This window comes from Parasteatoda tepidariorum, chromosome 8 (assembly GCF_043381705.1).
Source record: "Parasteatoda tepidariorum isolate YZ-2023 chromosome 8, CAS_Ptep_4.0, whole genome shotgun sequence".
Classification (NCBI taxonomy): Eukaryota; Metazoa; Arthropoda; class Arachnida; order Araneae; family Theridiidae; genus Parasteatoda; species Parasteatoda tepidariorum.
The window spans coordinates 80,822,358-80,832,980 of NC_092211.1; the positions used below are offsets into that span (position 1 = coordinate 80,822,358).

Consider the following 10,623-nt stretch of genomic DNA (forward strand, 5'->3'; position numbering starts at 1 on the left):
TTAATGAGAGCTTAATGATTTACCCTCTATTTTTATCATCAAGGGAGATTTAGGAATGTCTTTAACTGGCGATATGTCCTTACGTTCTTTTCTTTTGGGAAGTATCGCATGCTGAGTTGGAATTTCTGGAAATATATTCTTACTTTGCAAAGCAAATAACATTTTCTCTAAGAGAAAACTTTTAAAATCTGATTTCTGATAAATCTTCCTCTGATTCGATATAAATCGATTTCTTAATGTATCTCTTTCTTTTGAAATATTCCTCAACTTTACATTTAAAACATCATTCTCGTAAATTAGATCATAAAGTGAATCCTCGTTTATCTTTGCATTCTTTAATTCATCTTTCATTTCTATTTGATCAACAACTCTTTCATTTTGTACATTCAAATCCGTCGACGTAATAGAAGGATGTTTATTAAATTTTAATTGCTCATTTCCCTGTTTGGAATCCCGTATTAGTAACTGCAAGTTATTCAGCTCGTTTCCAAGTTTCTCTACTTCTTTTTTAAGAGCTGTAGTTGTTTCTAAATTTTTACAAAGGATTTCTTCGAAATAAATCGCCAATTCCTCAGCATACTTTGAGAAAGGATGTGGCACGATATTATCATTTACCCTGGATTCAAAAATATTTATAATTTTATCCACTTTTTCTTTTTGGAAATTGTGAGTACTGTCATGGAACTTTTGTATGCCTTTTTCGGCGATGGTCTGTAATTCGTTTAGATTCTTTTCCTTGGAAACAATTTGTTGCTCTTCTTTCTCTCTCCTGTTAAACATAAAAAATTTTTCATCGATGTTATTCTTTTCGTCCTCTTGAACAACCCATTCTGGAAATCTTTGTTGGTATCGTTTTTCTTCCCCTTGTTGAGTCTTCGCCAACTGAATTTTTTCAAATGCGTATGAATAACTGAATTTTTTAAATTTTGTAGTTTGATGACTCAACCGGTTTAACTTATTTACTTAGCAGCCAAAAATTCTTAACAGCTCAATTGTACTGGATTCGAAACTTTACTTTAGTTGCTCTTGAATAATGTAGCACAATTTTGTAGATAAATGTCTCAGTAGCTATAGCTACTTTACTGTGAAGTAAAAGTCCTAAAAACTCGATCTTACAGTCGATTTTGAATTATGTATGAGTTTTTTATAGTTTAATGTCTCAACAGGTTTAGCTACCATAGTTGGCATCATAAATCTTAACAGCTTAATTTTACGCAACTGAACTTGAATCTGAGTGTAAACAACGAATCGACTCTCTTCTTTGTTCTGGAAGAGAGGTAGTCCTCCAATGGATCCTTGGCCATTGTGGCATCTACGGAAATGAATGGGTTGACATGTTGGCTAGAGAGGCTTCAGCACTTCATCCACCTTGTCACCCAGTTCCTCTTAGAAATGCACGGCGGCTTCTTAAGACTAAATTCAGACACAGATCAATATCTGCTCTTAGGGACTTAGCTGATGGAAAATCCTGGGATAGCCTTCTTGATAGCCAGCAGCACTCTCATCTTTCCCTCCTTCCCAGGGCCGAGGGAGTTGCTTGTCTTAGAATAATTACTGAACATGGCTACTTGCAGGCCCATCTATTTAAAATTAACCTGGTCAATTCACCTCTTTGTATGCTCTTTAACACTTCGCCTATGACTGGGGAGCTTCTATATGATTGACCCTCTCTTCTTGACGTTCGTTCCTGAGACGACTTTCGTGCCCTCTCACCTTCTAGAGCTACTTCACTATTGTATTGAACTGCAAGACGCCTTTTGTCTGAGAAGACAATGGCGGGCGTAATTTAAAAATTTTTTTTACGCAATTTGAAATTTGTCATCAGTTTCTTTTATTATGCAGCAGCATTTTTTAATTCAATGATCCATCAGCCTTAGCAACATTACTGTGCAGTAAATATCCTAGACGCTCGATCTTAATCGAATTGAATTTTTTTAGTTTCATTTGTATTATGCATTATTCAATTTTTGCTTAATAACTTCAGATGCTTTACTCTGTAGCAAAATTCTAAACAGCTTGAGTTTCATGGTTTGAAATGTGTTTTTTAAAACTTAAAACTATTTTTAAGGGTAAATGAAAAATGCAGTGATTCAGCAACTTTATCTACTCTAGTTCGCACAAAAAAATCTTAAACGATATTATAAATTTAATGCAACGAATAAAAAAGTTATATGAATCTTCAAACGTCAAATAAGGTCCGTTTTGTTCCTACTGTAAATTTTCTATTCAAATTGCCTAAAACAATTTCAATACTCTTTTTCTTAATGTACAGTGTGCAAAATAAAATACAGTCAACGCTGAATAACTTTTGATCTATTAAGCTGATCTTCTCGTTCTAAGGCTCAATCTTAAAGGTTCGAAGAGGCGACCTCAAATATGCTAATTAATTAGTACATACAAAATTTTGAGTTTCAAAAGACACAAAAATATACTTTTTCTGAATAAACCTACCTCCTTTTACTATGGATTCAAATTTATGACCCTCAAAATATAGAGAGGAAGGCGCAAACTTGGAAATATAGTTTCAATATGTTGGTCTGGAGAGCAGTCTAAAGCTAAGAATTCTTAATGTTAAATTGACTTTTTCAACATTTCGAGTTATCTCTAGGATAATTTTAAGTGAAATGAAAGATTTTTGCACACAATCATAAAAAAAAAAATGCCGAAGTTAATTCCATGAGGAAAATTTCAGAAATATATATTATTTTTTATTATTTTATTTAATATCAGTCTAAAACGTTTTTAAATGTAAGGTTAATAAATTTTAACATCATATTAAAAAATATAATTTAACATGGCAGAAGGAAAATTTGAGTAAAATTGGTCGAATAGTTCCTAAAAAATTGAATTTCTATAATGTCATGTTTTCGATTGATATTCAATAAAATAATTAAAGAAATAAATACATGTTAAAAACTATTTTATGCAAGCAATTATCTTTGGATAAACAAATTTTATATTTGTTGCAAAAATTGACGATACACTCAAAAGTAAAATTAACACTAAAGGTTCCAAGCTGTGGGCCGTTTTCCTGACCAAACTATTGCTACCATATTTCCCATATTTTATAATTTTATAACAGTCGTTGAACAGCCGACCCAATTTTTTTGGGCTTACGACTACTAATGTTCAACTAAGTAGCCTTGTAATTTTGAACCCAATCCAGAAGACAAGGGAACTCCTGGATCAATTATTGGGAGGAAGTTATCTTCATGGAGGACTTTTTGATGGAACTAACCCGCATTTGCGTTACATGGAGAGGAAGACCACGAGAACCTTTTACGGTTAGCCTGACGACAAGGGGACTCTAACCCATCATCAGTCTACCACTGAGAACATTTCACGTCACCACTGTGGTCGGTGCAAGCCGGATGCGGAATTCGTATCGACTGGGATTCGAACCCGATTCCCCTCCGGCTATTCCCTATATTTTTGGGATCAGAAATGCGAAACTGTCAATAAAAATATATAGGTGCCGTGATAGCCTGGTTGGTAGGGCGCGTCCACGAGGTTTGTGGGTTCGATCCCCACAGACTGAAAACTCTCCGTGTAGTAAATGGTGACTGATGCAAGTTAAATCTGTCGGATCACAAAGTCCTCCATGTACTTATAACAAATCATACCTCTGGAGGTACTGATCCAGAAGTTTCCTTGTCTTCTGGATAGGTTTAAAATTACAAGGCTACAGAATTGAGCATTAGAAGTCGCAAACCCAAAATTAGTTCGGTTGTTTCTCGACGGTTATAAAAAAATCAATAAAAAGGCATGTTTATTCAGAGAAAGTACGTTCTTGTGAGCGATTTCATAACTTAATATATCGTTTGCAGAGGATCAAAATTGTGTTTGCATGTCGTCGGATCATCCCCAGGGATGTTGTTGTTACTTTACGTCGCACTAGAGCTGCACAATGGGCTATTGGAGACGGTCTGGGAAACATCCCGGAGGATGATCCGAAGACATGCCATCACAATTTTGATCCTCTGCGGAAGGGATGGCACCCCCGCTTCGGTAGCCCGACGACCTGCGCGCGAAGTCGAGCACTTTACGGTAGCACAGTTTAACGAGGACCAATACCGCACACCCTCGATCCCTACGCAGACTGATCCAAGTGGTCACCCACCCGCACACTGACCGTAGCCAGTGATGCTTGACTTCGGTGATCTGCTGGGAACCGTGTCTTAACGATCAGTCCACTGCGGGACTCCCAGGGATGTGTATCAGACCGTCGCCAATAGCCCAATGTGAAGCTCTAGTGCGACGTAAATGAACTACAACATCTTACATTTCGATTTTTTTCGTATGAGAATGAGAACAAGACTGGTCAGAAATATTCATGTGCGCGAACTCATGAATCGGGTTCTCATTCATGCAATTTTTTTGCGTACGAAATAAATTGCATGTATTGAGAATGATCCTGAAAAGAATTGTACTGCTCGTGCATGAGTGAATCGTATACGCGTGCGATGGCATACATTGAGAATAATAATATTGCTTTTTTCTTGGTACTTCATTAGTTGTTAAATTGTTTTACCGTAGAATGCTCGGCTAGGTCATTGGGCTATCAAAGCTTTCCCTTTGTGGAGGATCAAAATTGTGATGCCATGTCTTTAGATCATTCGCAAGGATATTTCCCAGACCGTCACCAATAACCTAGTATGCAACTCTAGTGAGTCCCGCAGTGGACTGATCGTTAAGACACGGTTCCCAGCAGATCACCGAAGTCAAGCATCACTGGCTACGGTCAGTGTGCGGGTGGGTGACCACTTGGATCAGTCTGCGTAGGGACCGAGGGTGTGCGGTATTGGTTCTCGTTAAACTGTGCTACCGTAAAGTGCTTGACTTCGCGCGCAGGTCGTCGAGCTACCGAAGCGGGGGTGCCATCCCTTCCGCAAAGGATCAAAATTGTGATGGCATGTCTTCGGATCATCCTCCGGGATGTTTCCCAGACCGTCGCCAATAGCCCATTGTGCAGCTCTAGTGCGACGTAAAGTAACAACAACAGCAACTCTAGTGAAACGTTGCTTCTTTTTTTTTTGGTTAATGGCGGGTACTTGAGTCTATTTCCCATTGGCCTCAGAAAGACCAGAATTGCTATTCTCTTATCATTATCCAGTAAGCACCTATGGCTAAGCCACGGCGGTGAAGTAGCGTCGCCTAAGTCATACAACCACAAACCCGTTTGTAGGGGGGGGGGGGTTACATTCACAGAGTCACACAGAAGAAAGGACATAGAACACAGAGAAGGAGAGAGAGAGAGAAAGAATCATCCATGCCCTGAGCGGGATTCGAACCCGCAACCATCGGCTGCGCAGTCAGACACGCTAACCTCTCGGTTACCTGGTCGGCCTATAGTGAAACGTGATAAACTACTATTACTCAATGCCGAATTTTATGTTCTAATATATCTAAAATGACTTCAAAGTGTGGAGGCAGCTAGATTCGAGCTCAGCTGCAACCATGGTTGACGCTTGACATTTGCTTGTTTCAATACATATGCAGGTTTGCGTGCTCAATGCAAAGAATATTTTTTAAGCTCTTTTCAAGCTGAAGGACGGATAGCATAAATTAGAAAAGTACAGCACTGAAATATATCCAGGGTTTACGTCGGATTTCAAACCCTCTACCTCCACTCTTCAAAACATTTGGCGGAAGGACGATACTTAATTCTTGATGTATCTTCGTACTATCTTTCCGTGATTTGTTGTTCTTCTGCTTGACAATAGTTTGAGCACAAAAGCCTGCTTATATAAGTGAAAATAAAGCATTCGATTACCTAGTTTAAGTAGCGCCACTCTTTTCCGAGCCGATCTTTGTGCCGCCTTCGATTTTGATTGGTTGTCTCCGATTACATAGGTAAACAGACGCCATTTTGTTGACTAGTTAGAACGGAGAAGTGTCATCGCACTCAATCTGTTTTCGCTTCTATTTTTACATTATTTGTCTCATACTTTTAAATTAATTATGCAGGTTGTTGCACAGGTTGTTAAAAAGACAAAATTGAGCTTTAAGTTATATCGCTCGATTGTTCGGTAAAGTAATGAAGAACGACGGAAAATATGGCTGCATTGAATTAGCAGAGATAAATGGACTCCAAACGACACTAAGTACGATAAAATGTTATAATAAGAAAATGCTAAACAAAAATTGTCTCGTTATATTTTAAATTGCTTATTATTTTGCTTGCTTATGTGGAATTTTGCTTTTTTAGTTTTGAAGAAATATATCTAGAATTATCTATATTGAAAATTTGAATTGCTTTGTTATAATTAATAAAAGAATAATATGCCTAGTTCAATAAACTAACCATTATGGCGAGTATTATCGTCTTTAAAGATATGTTATTAACATTATTACTCATTAATAAAATATAAAACTATTAACGAATCAAATTGAATACAAATTAAGTACTTTAGTAGTAATTCAGTAAAATACATATTTATTTTTTAATCTTATAGACCTCGCAGTTGGTTTGTTTTACTTTATCCAATCGATAAAATTGGAATGTTATTTTTTTGAAATATTTATTAAAATAAAGTACTTACCATACAATAAATAATAATTATGAATAATCAGAGAATGTATCTTAATCATAGTGAATCTAGATAAAATATGATAGCTTTAACTCGTATTCAATACTGATAAGATGATGATAATGATAATCTTATACTATAATACGAGGAATGGTTGCCAAGTCGAAAATCGCCCCAGAATTAATAAACTCCGGTAAACTTGGGGGTCTGGGGTTTTTGGCCACGAGGTATCGATTGGCGCCGGTTTTGAAACGCTACGGTTGAGCAGTTCGGAGTTACAGATAGAATATTTTCAAACTTTATTAGTTCGCCATAATGGCTATAGATACTTTTCTCCACTCTTATAAATGTATGCTAATGCGAACCTTACAATTGAAATATTAATTTTCGACAACTTAAACCAATAATATACGAAGGAATTAATAATTTAATTGTAAGGTTCGCATTAGTTTACATTTATCAAAGTGGAGAAAAGTTTAACTTTTGTGTTAAAATCACCGTCAACAAAGTCCGACATTTCAACATTCATCAGATTTCAAGCTACATTTTCAACATGCAGAACGCACCTCTACATGAAATTCTTCAAGGAGCCGGAATTTTGGAACAACAAGCGATCAACTCAATTCTACCCGCAAATGGACAACTAGAAGATACCGTCATTGTCAGAATGCTTCTCCATTACGCCGAACAAGCTTACCCGACCGTCAAAGTTGCCGTACTTCACCCTGAATTTGTCGCACGCTTCTACGTTACAACAGCGGATGGCGCTTATGAAGGAATGGCTCTTCTCAACGATATCAGCGACCAGAACAAGGCTTCCAACTATCTATACGGCGTTCAACAAGGATTCGACGTGCTACTCATTCCCATTCACAAGAGAGCTCAAATGGATAGAGGCGAGCACTGGATGCTAGGAATTTACGAAGCAAGCTATGGAGAACGTCAACTATTAGTCTGCGATCCAGTCGACAACCCGCTGCCCATCGATGCTGTTTTGAGAAAAATACTGCGACACGTTTTGAATACCGTTGTTACGAATGAAAAGCTGAAAGGATGCATCGTGAAACCTCGCAACGCTTACAACCACCAAGATGACGCGTCTTCCTGCGGAGTTTACATCGTCTTTTATGCTCGACAATACCTCTCTCATCGACGCCTTTTCCTGGACAAGAATTTTCAAGAAGCGGATGAACGGAAGCAAATTTACGAATTCGTTGTGAACAGTGACCAATTGAACATGTCGGGACCATCTGAAGCCGCATCTTTCACATCTTCGACCAATATGCACGCTTTGAATATCCAAGACCCGATGATAACGCCGTTGCGCCCGACAAGAGCAGTCAAGCAGCGTAGCAAGGAACGAATCTCGGATATATTGATGGAACTTAATGCATCTCAACGAGTAAAATACCGCGATTATGAAAGACGCAGACGAAAAAACGAAACAATGAGGGGCCGCAACATTCGCCTAGAGGAACAACGCCGCCGTAATGAAAGACTCCGTAGAGCTGCGAAATCTCGGCCTGCGTCAACCTACAAAAATGCTGCAACTTCCGACGTGGAATATCAAAGTCTTGGTCCATTTAACGTCGCTTGCATCCACGATGGCGCTTTGCATTTCCCAGAAGAAAGAGTGAAGAACAAAATACACGTAGATTCATTTGGCGACTGCTGCTTACATGGAAGAATCAAACTACCAATGCCCGAATTTCCAAACGAATTAGCGCTTCTATTTGCACGACAACACCGCCTATCGGAAGAATTCCACAGAAGGATCCGCAACATCGACGCCTGCTTTGCACTTGCCTCATTCAAAGTCGACGACGACAGAACCGTCAATCAACATGGAATCTACGCGTTTATCGCCGGCGGTCAAGTCCATCACAAGATCAACCTGGCAACGCGCCCGACTCAAGACCCGCAAGGTGGATTTGAACAGCCGAAGTTTGCCCAAATGTACTTCATGGACCCGGACGAGGCTACAGCTGCGCGATCTGAGCTCAACCGAGAGTTAAGCCAAGAACTATTGCAACTACTCGAGGAGATCATGCGCTTTAACAACCCGTTCGCCCAATCGTTTATGATGATGAGAGAAGTGATCGAAGAAACCAACCAACGCGCAATCGCAGCCGGAGTACAACCGCCCAATGTCCACCTCGTCTTAACAAACAGTGAAGGCGACGATCCTCGACGATTTAACGCACCAGTTGTAACGAAATAGCCGCAGTCTTGACTCTCAACGCCGATCAAAGCATCCCAGAGAATGAAATGGTCATGCGAGAACGCGGAAAAAAATCACGCAGCTAAGCAACATCGATGGTCGCGTCGAGCCTTTTACCTACCCGCTTTTCAACCCGAGAGGAACTTTTGCATTCTATGTTGGAATGCCGCTGCACACGCCTTATCCATCAAGAAATCATATTACACGCGCGGAATTAGCCTGTTACCGACTCGCCTACCGTCCGAATTATGCCAAGCCACTCCCGATCGATTGCACAAATGCAGGAATAGATCAACGATTGGTCGAGTTTAATGCACTTCACTTTGGCAGACGCTTACTCCAGCAATACGTGGTCGACACCTACATTCGCGTCGAAAGAGATCGCATACAGTGGATAAAGAGCCATCAGCGCGAAATTCAAGCTGAGAAATACGCCGGAGTTCACAACATGCTCAGAAGCTTGGCTGCGCAAAAAGATGAGATGCTGCAATTGGCGAAACAACCATCTTACCGTCATCTTTTCCCGGATCAACGCTCTGTTACACCGAGAATTTCGAAGACTCCATGGCATTTGTGCGAAGATTTGGATCGCCTGAATTTTTTATCACCGTTACCTGCAATCCGCAGTGTTGCCAGAACTCCTGTCAGCGATACGCAATGAATTCAACGCCGCAATTCCGGAAAGCCTGTTGGCTCTAACCCGTCCAGACATCGTTGCAAGAGTCGCACGTCTCAAGTTCCGCCAAATCGTCGAAGACATCATGACGCATCAAATCTTAGGAAGAACATCCGCTTACGTCTTCACCATCGAGTTCCAAAAGCGAGGTTTACCGCACATGCACCTATTAGTGATTATGTCGCCAGCGAACAAGATTCACAGCGCTGAACAACTTGACGATTTTATCTCGGCGGAAATTCCAGAAGATGTTCCGGAACTCAAGGAACTGATCTCGAAATTGATGATCCATAACCCGTGTAGTGATATGAACCCAAGCGCTCCGTGCATGGTCAGCAAACATGGAAGAGACCAGTGCAGATGGGGATTTCTAATGGAACATCAAGACATGACATCGCTGGTGGACGATGAAAAGCCGAGGTATCGCCGACGCTACAATCCGTTGTTGGATCCAATGAACCCAGAATTCTCGCATGAGCAAGACATCTACAGGAAAGACTGCAACGGCCAACGCGTCACCACAGACAACCGCCACGTCGTCCCGTACAACGCCTACCTGCTCAAGAAGTATCAATGCCACATCAATGTCGAATTCGTCGGCAGCATCGGACCGGTGAAATACCTCTACAAGTACATCAACAAGGGCCATGATTGTGCTACGATAAAGGCCGTCGAAAACCTGCAGACGATCATCTACAACGAGCCGGAGAAGTACGTGGAAGCTCGCTATATCTCACCAGTTGAAGCATGTTGGCGCCTATTCAAGGATTTCGAGATCCAAACGAAAAGCCACACCGTCGTTCGACTTGACATTCACCTACCCGGACAAGATGGCGTTAACTTGGACCAAACGCCAGTTGACCTTGCCGATATTGGACAGAAGGGATCGACCTTAAGGGCTTACTTCCGCCATAACACCGCGCTGAAAGAAGACGAAGCGAACGGAAAGGCAGTCACCTACCACTATTACCATGAAATGCCGGAGCACTACCGATGGATTGGCCAGGCGAGCACTTGGCAGAAGAACGTGAATGCTTGCAGCAGAATTGGTCGCGTACATCCAGTCAACTTCGTTTCCCAGCCAGAACTTTTCTTCCTGCGCACGCTTTTGTTCCACGTCAAAGAACCAACGAACTTCAGAGACCTCTACATTGTCGACGGTGTCCAGCACGCAACCTACAAGCAAGCCTGTCTAG

At 40.6% G+C, this 10,623-nt stretch overlaps 2 protein-coding genes across 2 annotated transcripts in view; one reads left to right on the forward strand and one right to left on the reverse strand.

The window, feature by feature from the left end:
* LOC139426160 (uncharacterized) lies at nucleotides 1-1,304 on the reverse strand. The gene is made up of 2 exons (XM_071183942.1): nucleotides 1,215-1,304; nucleotides 1-882 (listed from the first exon to the last, which is right to left on the reverse strand). Exons 1-2 carry the CDS (start codon nucleotides 1,302-1,304, stop codon nucleotides 1-3), a joined length of 972 nt encoding a protein of 323 aa, XP_071040043.1.
* An 8,208-nt stretch (nucleotides 1,305-9,512) lies between these two features.
* Nucleotides 9,513-10,623, forward strand: part of LOC122269595 (uncharacterized) — a 3,612-nt gene continuing 2,501 nt past the window's right edge. The window contains exon 1 of the mRNA XM_071183943.1: nucleotides 9,513-10,613. Coding sequence (XP_071040044.1) covers nucleotides 9,513-10,613 — 1,101 coding nt within the window. The remainder of the gene's footprint in view (nucleotides 10,614-10,623) is intronic.

Coding starts and splice junctions, on each gene's coding strand:
- LOC139426160 (XM_071183942.1), bottom strand. CDS start 1,304: ATGGCCAAGGATCCATTGGAGGACTACCTCTCTTCCAGAACAAAGAAG. Junction 883..1,214: donor TCAGATTCAAGTTCAGTTGC/GTAAAATTAAGC, acceptor GAAAAAATTCAG/TTGGCGAAGACTCAACAAGG.